At 39.8% G+C, this 18,246-nt stretch overlaps 1 protein-coding gene across 1 annotated transcript in view; it reads left to right on the top strand.

Annotated features, from left to right (window-relative positions):
* The window catches only part of LOC126252642 (ras GTPase-activating-like protein IQGAP1), a 367,157-nt gene that overhangs the window by 323,403 nt on the left and 25,508 nt on the right, over positions 1 to 18,246 (top strand). The window contains exon 30 of the mRNA XM_049953548.1: positions 13,714 to 13,838. Within this exon, the coding sequence (XP_049809505.1) occupies positions 13,714 to 13,838 (125 nt within the window). The remainder of the gene's footprint in view (positions 1 to 13,713; positions 13,839 to 18,246) is intronic.

Below are 18,246 nucleotides of genomic sequence, written 5' to 3' on the forward strand. Positions count from 1 at the left end.
CTATTGATTTGTGGTGTATATCAGAGATTGTTCATTTCACTGTTTAGAATGAGAAGCAAAAAATGCATGACATTGTTATAAAAAGAAGAATTATACCCAGAAGTTCATTAAATTAGCTGGGACAGTTGGGCTGACCAGTACTTAACTCCAGCAAATGCAGCTCCTAGTTCAGCAGACAGGAGCACTTGTAAATAAAATCCACTAATACTCCTACCTTTCAGAATCACAAGTTCCTTCTTTAGCTTAGGAGAATAGGAGTTTTGGGGGAGTGGGGTAAGAGGATCTCTGAGGTAAAAAAAGAAGAATGTAAAGATAAATTTAGAAGTATAGGTATTATAGTGTAAATCATGTTGGACAGTGGCTCTTTGCAGAGAGGATGTGCGATAGGGAACTGTGGACGGGATGAGGTTTGTGTAAGCTTGGTGGCAGAGACACAGAAAACAAAGCTCACATTTCGAAACTGTGTTGCTGCAGTGAACAATCAGGTTCATTCGGCTGTGATACATTGTATTAAATGTTCATAGCTATGAAGAGAATAACGAACATTGTAACCAATTTTGATCAGTCATTAAGATGAGAGAAATTTTGTTTCATGTCTTTACGATGTTGCATCAGCTGTTCCACAGTTATAGCCTGTGTCATGTCAGTAGGTAAGAACAGCTGATGAAGCTTTGTGAAGACATCAGGTACAGTTTTTCTCAAAAATGCTATCGTCTAATGACAGTCTTTGAACTGACTACAGTATTTGTCATTTTAGTGCAGTTTGAACTGTTATTATAAGTAAAAATGTAATACGCTATCACCTACTCTACATCTACATTGATATTCCACAATCCACTTTACAGCACAAGGCGGAGAGTATCCTGTACCCCTACTAATCATTTCCTGTTCTGTTCCACTCGCAGATAGAATGAGAGAAAAATGACTGTTTGTATGCCTCCATATGAGCCCTAATTTCTCGTATCTTATCTTCGTGGTCCTTACGCAAAATGTATGTTGGCAACAGTAGATTCATTCTGCAGTCAGCTTCAAACACTGGTTCTCTAAATTCTTCTCAATAGTGTTCCTCGAAAAGAATCTCACCTTCCCTTCAGGGATTCCCATTTGAGTTTCCAAAAGCATCTCTGCAAAATTTGCGTGTTGTTCGAACCTTCTAGTAACAAATCCAGCTGTCTGCCTCTGAATTCCTTTGATGTCTCCCGTTAATCCGACCTTGTATGTATCCCAAACACTCAAGCAGTATGCGTCAGTAGGTTGCATTAGCATCCTGTATGTGGTCTCCTTTACAGATGAACCACACTTTCCTAGAATTCTCCCATAAACCAAAGTCAACCATTTGCCTTTCGTACCACAATCCTCACATGCTCACTCCAGTCCATATTGCTTTGAAACATTATGCCCAGATATTTGGATGATGTGACTGTGTCAAGGAGGACACTACTAATGCTGTATCCAAACATTACTCATCCATATTATCTTACATTTTTGTACATTTAGAGCTAGTTGCCATTCATCACACAAACTAGAAATTTTGTCTAAGTCGTGTTGTATCCTCCTATAGTCACTCAACTTCAACACATCTCTGTACTCCACAGTATCATCAGCAGACAACCATAGATTGCTGTCCGCCAAATCATTTACGTGTATAGCAGTCCTATCACCCTTCCCTGGGGCACTCCTGACTATACTCTTGTCTCTGATAAACACTTGCTGTTGAGGAAAACATTCTGTGTTTTATAATGTAAGAAGTCTTAGAGCCACTCTCATATCTGTGAACCTATTCCATTTGTCTATATCTTCTTTAACGGCGTGCAATGGTGCACCGTGTCAAACACTTTCTGTAAATCTAGAAATATGGAATCTGCCTGTTACCCTTCATCCATAGTTTACAGTATATCACATGAGAAAAGTGCAAGCCAAGTTTCTAAAGGCATGCTGATTTTTTGAGATAAGTTTCTCAGTCTCAAGAAAATTCATTATGTTCGAACTGAGAATATGTCCAAGGATTCTGCAGCAAACTGATGTTAGTGATACTGATGTGTAATTTTGTGGGTCCATTCTTTTGCCCTTCTTACATACAGGAGTCACCTGCACTTTTTTCCAGTCACTCGGGACTGTTGATGATGATCTGAATTGTAATTCATGTGCTACAGATCTTAAGCGTCCAATCGTCCAATATCTTCAACTCTTCCATTATGGATAATAGCAGGCTTTGGGCATGAAAGTGTCAAAAAGCTGAATTACTTTTTGTACTTTCACTCACTAATTTTATATGGCATAATATTCTTTAGTGACTCTTTCTGGAGCAAGATAGTGTTCGTCAGACAGAAGCATGTAATGAGGGTGCTGTCCACTGTAGAACCTCTTGAAGACAGCTCATTAAACAGTTAGACATACTGACAATATCCTTGCAGCGCATTTACTACTGTATGAAGTTTGTTTTCAGTGATCAATTGCAATTCAAAAACAACAGTAACATTCATTATAGCATTAATGGAAACAGAAAATATTTACGCTAATCACTGTTCGACCGTAATGTGGCACAGAAATGAGCAAGATATTCAGCCACAAAAATCTACAACTTACCTGTTGAATCGAATGGCTAATAAAATTAACTTCAAGCATAAACTGAAATCATTATATTTGCTGGACAAATTCTTCTGCTCCATATTTTTTTACATGTGTAATTATATAATCCTGGTTTGTAGGTCTGTTGGAATGTAGTCAAGAGTTAATCATGGTGCTTAAAAAAGAATTACAAGTATCAAAGATTAATACACAAGGCTGTTGTGTAAATTGTCAGTATGTTGTCATATTTTTTGCGGTAAAAAAGTGTTGTAAGTAAAAGCTAACTCGTTCTGCATCACAGGAAGAGACTGCATTTATGATACATGAAACGAACAACCAACTAAAACCATCTTCTTCAAATAAGTTGAGGGAACATTGCCTTGATAAGTTTGTTGAAAAGTAAAGGTATCTTGATAGGTAGCCCTCCATGTCATTTTAAGGCATTTTCCAATTCATACCTTGAAAACAATAGGGTTACCTGTTGAAATATCAAAATTTTTGACAAATTTATGCACCCGTATTTGCACGAGTTATTAGAGCATAGTATGTGCTGCGAAAAGCTTCTGCTTAACTAACTAACTAGAGTAACTGAAAATAACTCATTTCATTGTCCAAATCAGTTCAGTGGTGGTGAAACTATCCTTTGTACTTAACATCCATATTGTTGACACTCATACTGAACTTAAAAGTTGTGTTTGATACGAAAGTTCTAAATGTGACTGATTTTAATTTCAGTGTTGCACTTATGTTTTGTTGAAAGTGTGTGATTAAAAATTGCCTGAAATCCTTTTGTCTCGAAATTAATAGTGCAAGGGCGCACACTGCAAGTAGTTCGCTTTCACTGTCCTTTTTCCCACAAGCAGAGCATTTACTACCTGTCTTCTCTAGACAGTCGCAACGGAATTTGCATTTTCGTGTACCAAAAAGTTTATTTTCAAAAGTTAACTCAGAGTATCACAGCAGCAGTTTTGTTTCTACAGCAAAATTAGAATCTGGAACAAAAATAGAAGCCATCATAGTAGATGAATATTTTACTCTAACAACAGTTGTGCAAAATTTTAAAACATTCAAATTTCAGAAGCCCTTCAGGTTAAATTTTATTTATTTTCATCATTTGAGTATTACAAAAAGTTAAATTCATGAACATGAATACAGAAACTTGGAAACAGAAATAAATAACTTATTTTCTTCCAAAAGAACAAAAGAGGTTGAAAAAGGTGACAAATTTTAAATGGTGACAGCATTAAGAAAGGTGACTGTTTCTTCACCGTGTAAGCACAATATTAATTCATTGGTAAACTGCAAGTAATTGCCTCAACATTGCTGCCAAAGTAACAAGAGTCCCAGGATTTCCACTAGAGAAAACGGGATAGCACTATAATTCCTCTTCGTAGTGATTTCCCTGTCAGTGCTATTGTGATTCCATCACAACACTACAGCATATATATATATATATACGAAGAGGAATTATAGTGCTATCCTGTTTTCTCTAGTGGAAATCCTGGGACTCTTGTTACTTTGGCAGCAATATATATATATATGATGTTGTTGAATGACAGGTGAGGTATGAGTGGCGGCAACTTGAAATTAACGGAGATTGAGGCCTGGTGGATAACGGGAAGAGGGGTATATTGAAGAGCAAGTTCCCATCTCCGGAGTTCTGACAGGTTGGTGTTAGTGGGAAGTATCCAGATAACCCGGACGGTGTAACACTGTGCCAAGATGTGCTGGCCGTGCACCAAGGCATGTTTAGCCACAGGGTGATCCTCATTACCAACAAACACTGTCTGCCTGTGTCCATTCATGCGAATGGACAGTTGGTTGCTGGTCATTCCCACATAGAATGTGTCACAGTGTAGGCAGGTCAGTTGGTAAATCACGTGGGTGCTTTCACACGTGGCTCTGCCTTTGATCGTGTACACCTTCCGGGTTACAGGACTGGAGTAGGTTGTGGTGGGAGGGTGCATGGGACAGGTTTTACACCGGGGGCGGTTACAAGGGTAGGAGCCAGAGGGTAGGGAAGGTGGTTTGGGGATTTCATAGGTATGAACTAAGAGGTTACGAAGGTTAGGTGGACGGCGGAAAGACACTCTTGGTGGAGTGGGGAGGATTTCATGAAGGGTGGATCTCATTTCAGGGCAGGATTTGAGGAAGTCGTATCGCTGCTGGAGACCCACATTCAGAGTCTGGTCCAGTCCCGGAAAGTATCCTGTCACAAGTGGGGCACTTTTGTGGTTCTTCTGTGGGAGGTTCTGGGTTTGAGGGGATGAGGAAGTGGCTCTGGTTATTTGCTTCTGTACCAGGTCGGGAGGGTAGTTGCGGGATGCGAAAGCTGTTGTCAGGTTGTTGGTGTAATGGTTCAGGGATTCCGGACTGAAGCAGATTCGTTTGCCACGAAGACCTAGGCTGTAGGGAAGGGACCGTTTGATGTGGAATGGGTGGCAGCTGTCATAATGGAGGTACTGTTGCTTGTTGGTGGGTTTGATGTGGACGGACATGTGAAGCTGGCCATTGGACAGATGGAGGTCAACGTCAAGGAAGGTGGCATGGGATTTGGAGTAGGACCACGTGAATCTGATGGAACCAAAGGAGTTGAAGTTGGAGAGGAAATGCTGGAGTTCTTCTTCACTGTGAGTCCAGATCATGAAGATGTCATCAATAAATCTGTACCAAACTTTGGGTTGGCAGGCCTGGGTAACCAAGAAGGCTTCCTCTAAGCGACCCATGAATAGGTTGGTGTACGAGGGGGCCATCCTGGTACCCATGGCTGTTCTCTTTAATTGTTGGTATGTCTGGCCTTCAAAAGTGAAGAAGTTGTGGGTCAGGATGAAGCTGGCTAAGGTAATGAGGAAAGAGGTTTTAGGTAGGGTGGCAGGTGATCGGCGTGAAAGGAAGTGCTCCATCGCAGCGAGGCCCTGGACGTGCGGAATATTTGTGTATAAGGAAGTGGCATCAATGGTTACAAGGATGGTTTCCGGGGTTAACAGATTGGGTAAGGATTCCAGGCGTTCGAGAAAGTGGTTGGTGTCTTTGATGAAATATGGGAGACTGCATGTAATGGGTTGAAGGTGTTGATCTACGTAGGCAGAGATACGTTCTGTGGGGGCTTGGTAACCAGCTACAATGGGGCGGCCGGGATGATTGGGTTTGTGAATTTTAGGAAGAAGGTAGAAGGTAGGGGTGCGGGGTGTCGGTGGGGTCAGGAGGTTGATGGAGTTAGGTGAAAGGTTTTGCAGGGGGCCTAAGGTTCTGAGGATTCCTTGAAGCTCCGCCTGGACATCAGGAGTGGGATTACCTTGGCAAACTTTGTATGTGGTGTTTTCTGAAAGCTGACGCAGTCCCTCAGCCACATACTCCCGATGATCAAGTACCACGGTTGTGGAACCCTTGTCCGCCGGAAGAATGACGATGGATCGGTCAGCCTTCCGATCACGGATAGCCTGGGCTTCAGCAGTGGTGAAGTTGGGAGTAGGATTAAGGTTTTTTAAGAAGGATTGAGAGGCAAGGCTGGAAGTCAGAAATTCCTGGAAGGTTTGGAGAGGGTGATTTTGAGGAAGAGGAGGTGGGTCCCGCTGTGACGGAGGACGGAACTGTTCCAGGCAGGGTTCAATTTGGATAGTGTCTTGGGAAGTTGGATCATTAGGAGTAGGATTAGGATCATTTTTCTTCGTGGCAAAGTGATATTTCCAGCAGAGAGTACGAGTGTAGGTCAGTAAATCTTAGACGAGGGCTGTTTGGTTGAATCTGGGAGTGGGGCTGAAGGTGAGGCCTTTGGATAGGACAGAGGTTTCGGATTGGGAGAGAGGTTTGGAAGAAAGGTTAACTACTGAATTAGGGTGTTGTCACAGAGTTCTAAAAACGTGAAAACCTCTACCACCAACAATAAATGCAAATGACAAACTATGTTGAAATATCAGCTATACAGTAGTAGTTTTTCCCCCGAGGTGTTCATAGCAATAGTTAAGCATTCTGTTGAGACTTTTGTGTAGTTCTTTCCAACACACTGCTTCATGAACCTCGAGAAGTACTCCTCTCATCACAGAATGTCATATGTATCTCAGTATTCAGTAAAAATTGTGAATAGCTAATTGTAACTATTATTAAGCTGAAACCTAGCTCTCTTGAGTGTTGTACAGCTGGTGTCTATGCTCCTAATCAAAATCATTCATTCTAGCAGTTTAGATGCTGTATTCGATGTGATATTGGCTGCTAGTGTTCCTCATCAATATTCTCCTCTCATGTCCTTTCTAGTTGTGATTATCTTGCCGTTTTGCATTGTTGTTCAATAATGTACAGATATCAATCAATATTATGAAAGACTATTTTTGTGACAGTTTCATACCAGAGAAGAAATCGGAAGTAATGTGAATTTGAACTAGCAAGTTGCCTCAACAAAATAGGATAGAACTTTGACATGGTGATTTGAATTTAAAATTACTAAAACAGAAGTTTGCAGTTTGATCTGCCCCAATGGAACAGCTTTGCAAGTAGGATCAATTTGGAGTTAGATATGATGCTTCAGGTGACTACTAGGTCAGACATGGATTCAGTTCCTGTTGACACTGTTGGTAAGTGGGATTTCCTTAGACATGGCGTGTATCTCGGTAGGAATGAGAAGGCTAAAGTGCCCGGGTTGCTAGCAAAATCCTGTGGGGGGCGAGGGCAGTCAGTCGCTTTCCAACCAATGACTCGTGGGAGTACCCTTTTTTTCTTCTTTTCTTCTTCTTTTTCTTTTTAGAAAAGATCAGTGTCCACTGCTTCCGCATTGAAAGTAATTAAGCTTTATGAGAAGCTCAGGCAGGCAGGTACTAAAGATGTTAAAATATCACAAGATTCTTGTAAAAGTACAGTGAAAAGTAATGTTAGTATATTGCTTCAATATATCAGGGTATTAAAAACCAAAGTACAGCAGCTTCTTGTTTGTTTGGAAGATTTAGAAACTGAGGATGTAACAGGTATACTATGCCTGTCTGAACATTATACAGCCACAGATATGGAAAAGTAAATGTAACTGGATATAAGCTTTCAGCACATGTACGAGGTCTGTTCAAAAAATTCTGAAATATTCTTAATTTCAAGCGAGTGGCGTGTTGTAGCAAAATGCAGCTGGCGTCCCTGCACATGCTGTGTTTAATGTGTAACTTCCAGAAGTTTCATTGTTGTGTGTCTGTTAGTTATTGTTCAGTGCTGTATTGAGTAGAACGTTGTGTTGCACAGTTTGTGAATTTCAATATGGCAGAGTTAGAGCAGCAACACGTCTGCATTAAATTTTGTGCGAAATTCAAGAAAACCTTTACAGGGACACACCAAATGATGCAGGAAGCCTACAGTGATGAGTGCTTAAGCCATACTTGGTGTTATGAATGGTTGGGAAAGTTTCTAAGTTTCTCCAAGACAAAAAGTAAAGCTCATCAGGTCAGGTCAAAGTCATGCTGAAAGTTTTCTTTGACTTTGAGGGAGTAGTTCATCATGAATTCGTGCCACAGGACAAAATGTTAATCGATGGTGCTACCAGGACACGTTGCAACACTGGCAAGAAAATGAAAGAAGGAAATAGCCTGAAAGGTGATTTGACAATTGCAAATTTTAGGGAAAGCTTTCAGCAGTTAGATTGGGATGTGGTGAAACGGGAACCTGATGCTAATTTAAAATATATCTTTTTTTTGACATGTTTGTGAGTATAATTGAAAACTGTTTCCCCCAAGAAAACATTGAAAAATAATTGTAAAAAACCATGCCAAAAGACATGGCTTATGAAAGTGATACAGAATCTAATAGCAAGAAAAATCAATGACCCAGAAACAGTCAAATATTATAAAAATTACAGTACTAGGTCAAGGGAAGTTATTAAAAATCCAGAAGTTTCTGTATTATGTCTGAGATTAGCGCATCTCATAATAAAATTAAAACAATTTAGAATATTGTTGAAAGGGAAACAAGACAACCAAGAGAATAAGAAAACTGTATTACTAGCAAACTAAATGAAAAGTTTATTAGGGGCCAGAATGCTATGATAAGTAGCAATTTATCTTTTCCTATATTTTTGTTATTCCTACCTGGAGTTTACATTGTTGGATTCAGATGGTTGTTAGAAAATGCTTGGCTATTTATGGAAGAGACAGTACCTGTGCAATTTGATAAAATCGAAATTCTGTCCACCTGTCCTGAAATTAGAATAATATTAAACTTACTCAAAAGTAAAAGCTTGCATGGAATTAACGGCATTTCTAACAGAGTGCTAAAAAGCTTGTTCCCAACAGATAAGTAGGATTTTCAGCCACATATGTAATAGCTCACTGAAACAGAGCATTTTTCTTGGTAAACTGAAGTATGCTATTTATTTATTTAGTTAGAGAATCATTTTTAGTACACTGTTTGTACACACAATATTGGACAAAGGTAAACACAATTAATTTACGATTACACTAGTATTTGTGACTAAATGGTCAACACAATCAAAGTGCATAATACTATAAATTGGCATAGTGGGTTGCTTCTACATCTTCTATATTTTATATGGCTGTGGTTATTAAGAGGTTGTAAACACAAAGAAAATTATAGTGTGAAGTGACATAAAACACTGAGGTGATAAATGTCATGGGATACCTACTAATATTGTGTCAGACATCCTTTTGCTTGGCATTGTGCTGCAACATGGATTCAACAAGTCATTGGAAGTCTCCTGCAGAAATATTGAGCCATGCTACCTCTATAGCCATTCGTAATTGCCTGAAGTCTTGCTGGTGCAGGATTTTATGCACGAACTGATCTGTCAATCATGTCCCATAAATGTTTGATGGGATTCATGTTGGGTAATTTTGGTGGCCAAATGATTTGCTTGAATTGTCCAGAATGTTTTTCAAACAAACTACAAACAGTTGGGGCCTGGTGACATGGCACAATGTCGCCCATAACATGAAGTCCACGAATGGCTGCAAATGGCCTCCAAGTAGCCGAACTAACCATCTCCAGTCAATGGTCAGTTCAGTTAGCTCAGAGGACCCAGTTCATTCCATGTAAACATAGCCCACAATGCTGTTTTGACCACTTGGGTCCTTGGCTTCATGGGGTCTGCACCACACTCGAACCCTACCATCAGCTATTACCAACTAAAATCAGGATTCTTCTGACCAGGCCACAGTTTCTCAGTTGTCTAGGACCAACCAATTTGGTCACAAATGCAGGAGAGATGCTACAGGTGATGTCATGCTGTTAGCAAAGGCACTCGTGTCAGTTGTCTGCTGCCTTAGCCCATTAACATCAAATTTTGTCACACTGTCCTAATGGATACATTCTCTGTACATCACACATTGACTTCTGCAGTTATTTCATTCAGTGTTGCTTGTCTGTTACCAATGACAGCTCAATGCAAATGCTGCTGCTCTCGGTCATTAAGTGAAGGCCATCAGCCACTGAGATGTCCATGATGAGAGGTAATGCCTGAAATTTGGCATCCTTGGCACACTCATGACACTGTGGATGTCAGACTAATGAATTCCAAAATGGAATACCCCATTCATCTAGCTCCAGTTACCATCCCACATTCAAATTCTGTTAATTCCCATCTTGAGACTGTAATCATGTCAGAAATATTTTCTTTTGAATCACCTGAGTACAAATGACAGCTCAACCATTGCACTACTCTTTTATATCTTGTGTACACTATACTATTGCCATCTGTATGTCCTCATATCACTATCCCATGACTTTGGTCACCACAGTGTACATAATTAACAATATTTGGTAAGTGAGATTTTCTTATGATGATGACCCAGAAATTTGGTCACCACAGTGTACATAATTAACAATATTTGGTAAGTGAGATTTTCTTATGATGATGACCCAGAAGCAGTGGTCAAGCAAGAACTGTTTCAACTTTACGTTAAATGTATTCGATGTTTGTAGGCATTTTAAGTAAGAAGGCATATAGTTACATAATTTCAACTCCAGTATGATACACATCTCCTTTTCAGAAGATTGTATTTACTGTGTATATGTATAGATTCATCTTCTGCCTAGTTACATATACAAGTATATCATAGTTATGTTTGAATGTTTTTTTTTATGTGTATAACCAAGCCAGGGACAGTATTTTCAAACTTTTAAAATGGAGGCAACAGGAATCCCTACATTTAGCTTTCATTATCATCCTGATAAACTTTTTCTGTGTTTTACATGTGTTTTTTAAAATTATTCTGTACATCGGTAGTCACCATGTACCACCATGGCACAGTGTTGCCTCAGGCAACAGGTGAGCAGCTTGTATTTTGAGTGAGAATCCTAACAGCATATGTTAGTGTATTCAGTTTTTTTTATTTTATTTTATTTATTTATTTATCTATAGCATATACAGTTATGTACCGTAAATGGCATAACATCATTAATAAATATAGACTTTGAACAGAAGTCTGTAGCTAAGCCAGAGTATTCATAATTTTTGGATATGAGCATTGATGAGAAAATGAATAGAAAAAAACTCATTCATGATCTGTTGAAACATTTGAGTTCAGCTAGGGTTATTGCAAATTTTAGTGATGTCAGCAAATTAGCCTACTATGCCTATTTTCATTCACTGCTCTCATATGGCATCATATTTTGGATTAATTCATCATTAAAGAAAGTTTATAATCAGAATAATCGCTGGAACCCACTGAAGGTCATCTTGCAGAGTTTATTTTAGGAAGCAGGAATATTCACAGTAGCTTCACAACATATATAAATGCATTTATGAAATTGTTATTAATAACTCATTCCAGTTCAAAAGCAGTAGCAATGTGCATAGGAGAAAGTCTTATCTTCACTATCTGGGTTAAATCTAACTACAGCACAGAAGGGGTGTGTGAGTTATGCAGCCACAAGAGACTTTCGTCACTTAACAAGTAGTCTGACAGATAGCCAACCAGTATTTGAAAACAAATTAAAATAATTTCTCTATGACAGCTCCTTCTACTCAATAGATGAATTTATGCAATCTAAGGGCTAGGAAAGATGATGAGGCAAAGCCCTATTCTCATTAATTTGTACAAAGTTCAACCACCGTGTCCTGAGTACCAGATTATCATGAAAACTGTGGCCCAGCTGAGTTCGTAGCTCACTAGATAGGGATTGTGGAACCACCTAAAATTTAGTTGGAGCCTCAAAGAGAACTCCTTTCGTGATCACAGTGTTATGCAATCAACAATCATGTTCTAAAAAATTGTGCAGAACAGAAACTTTTTGGCAGCTTAAAATCACTCCACATAGTTGATGAGCAGACAGTTTACTGGATTAAGTCTTGCAACATCTTCTTTTACATTAAATACCTTCTTCTCTGCTTGGCCTGCAGCTTGCATAAGCTGACATTACAGCTTCGTTGTACTACTGACAAAATTAGCTGCAATTTTTTTATTATATCTTGTGGATTACACAAGTTCACAACCAATTTGTATGCACATGTGCCACCATCAAGTGTTGCAGGTGACGTTACATGTATAGAGGGTGTTACAAAAAGGTACGGCCAAACTTTCAGGAAACATTCCTCACACACAAAGAAAGAAAATATCTTATATGGACATGTGTCCGGAAATGCTTGCTTTCCATGTTAGAGCTCATTTTATTACTTCTCTTCAGATCACATTAATCATGGAATGGAAACATACAGCAACAGAACGTACCAGCGTGACTTCAAACACTTTGTTACAGGAAATGTTCAAAATGTCCTCCGTTAGCGAGGATACATGCATCCACCCTCCGTCGCATGGAATCCCTGATGCGCTGATGCAGCCCTGGAGAATGGTGTATTGTATCACAGCCATCCACAATACGAGCACGAAGAGTCTCTACATTTGGTACCGGGGTTGCGTAGACAAGAGCTTTCAAATGCCCCCATAAATGAAAGTCAAGAGGGTTGAGGTCAGGAGAGCGTGGAGGCCATGGAATTGGTCCGCCTCTACCAATCCATCGGTCACCGAATCTGTTGTTGAGAAGCATACGAACACTTCGACTGAAATGTGCAGGAGCACCATTGTGCATGAACCACATATTGTGTCATACTTGTAAAGGCACATGTTCTAGCAGCACAGGTAGAGTATCCCATATGAAATCATGATAACGTGCTCCATTGAGCGTAGGTGGGAGAACATGGGACCCAATCAAGACATCACCAACAATGCCTGCCCAAACATTCACAGAAAATCTGTGTTGATGACGTGATTGCACAATTGTGTGCGGATTCTCGTCAGCCCACACATGTTGATTGTGAAAATTTACAATCTGATCACATTGGAATGAAACTAAAATGAGCTCTAACATGGAAATTAAGCGTTTCCGGACACATGTCCACATAAGATCTTTCCTTTATTTGTGTATGAGGAATGTTTCCTGAAAGTTTGCCCGTACCTTTTTGTAACACCCTGTATATATCACTTTATTCTACCTCTGTGTGAGAGTACTGTGAGATTTTATCTTATACTTGGATCTAAATGGAGTGATGTCCATAATTCATCATGGAACATAAAAGAACTTATGTTCTATGTTGTTAACATGAGCTACATATTTACTTTCATTACTGTTCTTCTATAGCAAATGAGTGAAAATATGTATGTGACCTATGTTAACAACATAGTACATAAAATAACTTGTTTTTCAAGATGAATTGTGTATGTTAATACATCTAGACAAAAGTATAATACAACATAAAACTAATAGTATTATTACATAGATGTAGAATAAGATGATGTATAAATCTAATGTCAACCGGAACACTTGATAATGGGACATATGCCTAAACGAGCTTGTCATGATTTTATGTAATCAACAAGAAATACACAGTTCACAGCTAATTTTGTCAAAAGTATAAAGGATATCTTCATTTACCAACAAAGAGTACTGAGTGTCATGAATAAAGTTTCTATGTATGTATGTATGTATGTATGCATGTATGTAATTTTGTACTACTAATTCACATTTGTATCTGTGCTGCATACATGAGTAATAAGCTGACTGATGTCATGCCTACAAAGTTATGGATTTGTTATTGATTTCTATGCTTAGATTTGGTTATTATTAATACAATTTTCCTGCAATTGTTGATGACAATAAGAAAAAGTTAATAGATGATTTCTGTACAAAAGCTCTTCATTACTATACTTTCTTTTTGCCTCACAGGAAATCCAAATGCTGAGAAGCACCAAACAGAGTCTGGAGAAGAAAACACAATTTTTTGAAGAGCAAATCAGCTACTACAGTGAATATATTCAAAAATGTCTGGAGAATCTGAATGCAGGTAAAAGGTAAGTAATCATAACATTATTATGCTTATGGAAATTGTGAAAATAATTGTACTACTTCTTTGTAATAGTAAGATAAATGACTTTGGTAGACATGGTTAAGATACTACATATCACATACTGAGATAACTGCTCAAGCCACTTTAGTTAATTTGTTGAGAAAATAATATCGGTTTTGCACACTGTAACTTTAAAAGTAAACTACATAATTTATAGGAATACTTTCTGCACATTTTAAATCCAAACAGTTATCACAAGGGAAGAGAAAATGACTACATGGGCTGACTACATATCTCAGATGTATTAATCTTTGAAAAATTCTGGATGGAATGTAATTATGTGTTTTGAAAAATATTGCAACTGTCCAGATCAAAGATTCATCATGCAACAGATAAGCACAAAGATCTTAGACTAAGTCTTTCATAAGAGTTTTTTCCAACACTGCACCACAGATTAGCAGTGAGCAGGAGACCCAGGTTCGAATTCTGGCCTTGGTTCAAATTTTCATTCATCCCTTCAGTTGGCAACTATACATCACAATAGCATTCTTTTAAAAATCCAGGATTGAATGTAACAATATCATGGAAAAATATAGTTGCTACTCACCACACACGCACACACGCGACCACAGTCTCTGGCTGCTGAGGCCACACTGCAAGCAGCTGCCCATGATGAGAGGCGCAGTCAGGTGGTGGGGGTAAGGAGGAGGCTGGGGCAGGGAGGGAGAGGGATAGCAGGGTAGGAGTTGGGGACAGTAAAGTGCTGCCTCTACGACCATACAGTGATGAGATAGAGAGATGATAGGGCAGCTAAGTGCAGTTGGGCAGGGGAGGGTACGGGAGATTAGTGGAGCAGAAAAGGAGAGAGGTGAAAAGACTATATGTGCGTTGGTGAAACAGAGGACTGTATAGAGCTGGAATCACAACAGGGCAGGGGCTAGAGGGTAAGGACAAAGCCTAATGCAGGTTGAGGCCAGGAGGGTTACAGGAACATAGGACATATTCCAGGGAGAGTTCCCACCTGTGCAATTCAGAAAAGCTGGTGTTGGTGGGAAAGATCCAGATGGCACAGGCTGCGAAGCGGTCATCAAAATGAAGCACATTGTGTTGGGTGGCGTGCTCAGCAATGGGGTGCCCCAGCTGTCTCCCATGCCTTATCTCTCCAGTCACCCATAACCACCACCACCACCACCACCACCACCTCCCAAAGTCCCACCATCTGGCCACAGAGTAGCATTTCCGTCGTGACTCAGTACCACCCAGGATTGGATCAACTGAATCGCATTCTCCACCAATGTTTCAACCACCTCTCATTGTGCCCTGAAATAAGGAATGTCCTACCCACTATCCTTCCCCATGTCTCCCAAAGTGGTATTCCGCCAGCCACCGAACCTACACAGTATCCTCTCCATCCCTACGCAACTCCTGCTTCCAACACCCTGCCTCATGGTGCATAATCCTGTAATGGACCTAGATGCAAGAGTTGTCCCATACATCCTCCCACCACCACCACCACCACCACCACCACCACCACCACCACCACCACCACCACCTACTCCAATCTGGTCACAAGCATCACCTATCCTATAAAAGTCAGGGCTACCTGTGAAACCAGTCATGTGATCTACAAGCTAAGCTGCAACGACTGTACTGCATTCTATGTAGGCATGACAACTAATAAGCTGTTTGTCTGCATAAATGACCGCCAATAAACTGTGGTCAAGAAACAGCTGGACCACCAAATTGCTAAACATGCTGCCCAGAATGACGTTCTTTGTTTCAGTGACTGCTTCATAGCCTGTGTTATCTGGATCCTTCCCACAAACACCTGTTTTTCTGAATTGTGCAGATGGGAACTCTCCCTGCAATGTAGCAAATGTTCCCATAAGCCTCCTGGCCTCAACCTTCTTTAGTCTTTGTCCTTACCCTCTAGCCCCTTCCCTGTTCCCATTCCAGCACTACAAAGTACTCTATTACACCAATGCACCCTGTCTTTTCACCTCTCTCCTTTTCCGCTAATCCCTCTCTGTCTAACCTTTTGATTACACCTAGCTGCCCTCTGCCCTACCCTCTCTCCACCTCGTCCCCATATGCTCCTACAAGCAGCACTTTACCATCCCCCGCCTCTACCCTACTATACCTCCCCCACCCGGTTGAATCTCTCATCATGTGCAGCTGTTCACTGTGTGTGTGTGTGTGTGTGTGTGTGTGTGTGTGTGTGTGTGTGTGTGTTTTCTATCTCCAATGAAGGCTTTGTTGGCTGAAGCTAATTTTTTGACAGTCTCTTTGGTATTTCTATCTGCAACACAGCATCTCCACTATACGGTAAGTAGCAATTATCTTTTTCATAATATTGTAACATTCTTTTAAATTTGGCAACTTTGTTTTAGTTAATTATAAACTTGAAAACAGTGTTATATTTATCATCACAAGGCACATGATTCACAATTCTTCCACACAACGTTAAATAATGAATAAATTAGAAGTGTAGTTTAAAAATTATAATAATAAGATTAATAATAATTTATTGTTATTGTCATTGTCGTCATCATCATTAATACACTGTATCAACTAAAACACTAAAAAAAACTGTGTATCGCTTTCTCTGATACAAAATTCAAGGCTGTTACATCACAGCATGCCTTCTTTTTGTCATGGTCCTAATATGTATTCTGATTAAAGACTGGGAAATTTGGAAAGCTTATTATTCAGCAGTAGTACATAATTTTTGCAGCTATCAGTTCTCATCTAAGTATTCCCAGTTTGGCAATTTTTAAGAAGGTGCTGCTCTTTTAACATAGAAATAGATTATATTTTTGCTCTTGTTTTCACATAGTAAGATATTCTATAAAAAAGAGAACATTTGGTGGATTAAGCGGTATCGATTACCTCCTGAACTTTTTAGTGGAGTGAACAATTGTAAGCATGTACAGTATGGGAACTTCAATTGTAGAATGCGCATGTCAGTTCTAAAAATGCATCCAGTAGCAGAATAAGTTTGCTCCATTTGATTTATTGTGTTAAACTGATTTGATTTGAATGTGCACAAGAACATTTGAAGAATTATCATTGTAGTGTGTGTTTTATAATTTTATTTTTAAAAAATATTTTATCAAATCATCATCATCTTAACAATTAATATTATCAACAGGTGGCACAATTGTGAAGCTTTATCTGGCAATCAGGTTGCTGGACTCAATCAGGTTCCTAACTATTTAATTCACATTCTATTCATGTATCCCATCGCGAAAGACTTTTTCAGATAGTATAGTTCTGAAATTATGCAAATTTCACTAAATGTCAAAGTTTTGTAGGCCCCAAAAGTGGGAAGTATAACTGATCAAAAACTCTTCTTGACATTTAGGGCTTTAAGATAACTGAGTTTCTCAGAAGGCTATCCACCAACATTTTACACATTGGAAAATGTCAAACTAAATGTTACTACTTACCATAAAGAAGACACGTCAAGTTACAGACAGACACAATTAAAAGACACTTAAATAGCTTTCGGCCACAGCCTTCATCAGTAAAGGAGAGACACACACAATCCACATAAACACAGGGAAGCACATAACATGCAAATATGATCACCAACGCCAGCATCTCGGGCTGGAATGCAGCTATCACGTGGGGTGCAAGCAGCAATCTGGAGGGGGCGGGGAAGGAGAAAGAATAGTTGTGTATGAGTAGGAAGAGAGATGAACATTGTCTGGTAGAGAGTGCAGGGACTGGGCTGCCAACAAACACAGCATCAGGAGATTGTGGGGCAGAGAGGTGGAGAAAAAAGGAGCAAAAACAAAGAGGAGTGAAGAAGATGAGCGGATGCATTGGCAGAGGGCTGCGAATAGACAGGGTGAGAGATTAAGATGGTTAGTAGATGATAGAACAGAGGGTAAGGAAACTGTTGGGTGGAACTTGTGGGAACAGTATGCTACTGTAGATTGAGGCCAGGATAAGTACAGGAGCAGAGAATGTGTTGTAAGGACAACACCCTTGTGTGCAGTTCAGAAATGCTGTTGGTGGAGGGAAGGATCCAGATGGCTTGGATAGTGAAGCAGCCATTGAAATCAAGTGTGTTGTGTTCAGCTACATGTTGTGCCACATGGTGGTCTACTTTGCTCTTGACTACATTTGGTGGTGCCGTTCATCCTGGTGGGCAGCTGGTTGGTAGTTACACCAATATAAGAAGCTGATCAATGATTGCAGTGGAACTGGTATATGACTTGGCTTCTTTCATAGATGGCCTGGCCCCTGATGGGGTAGGATAAACCTGTGACAGGATTGGAATAGGAAGTGCTGGGTGGTGGATTGGGCAGGTTTGGTACCTGGGTCTTCCACTGGGATATGAACCTTGTGGCAAGGAATTGGGATTGGGAGTGGCATAGGGATGTTGTGGAGGTTGGGTGGGCGAC

This window comes from Schistocerca nitens, chromosome 1, assembly GCF_023898315.1.
Source record: "Schistocerca nitens isolate TAMUIC-IGC-003100 chromosome 1, iqSchNite1.1, whole genome shotgun sequence".
Taxonomy (NCBI): domain Eukaryota; kingdom Metazoa; phylum Arthropoda; class Insecta; order Orthoptera; family Acrididae; genus Schistocerca; species Schistocerca nitens.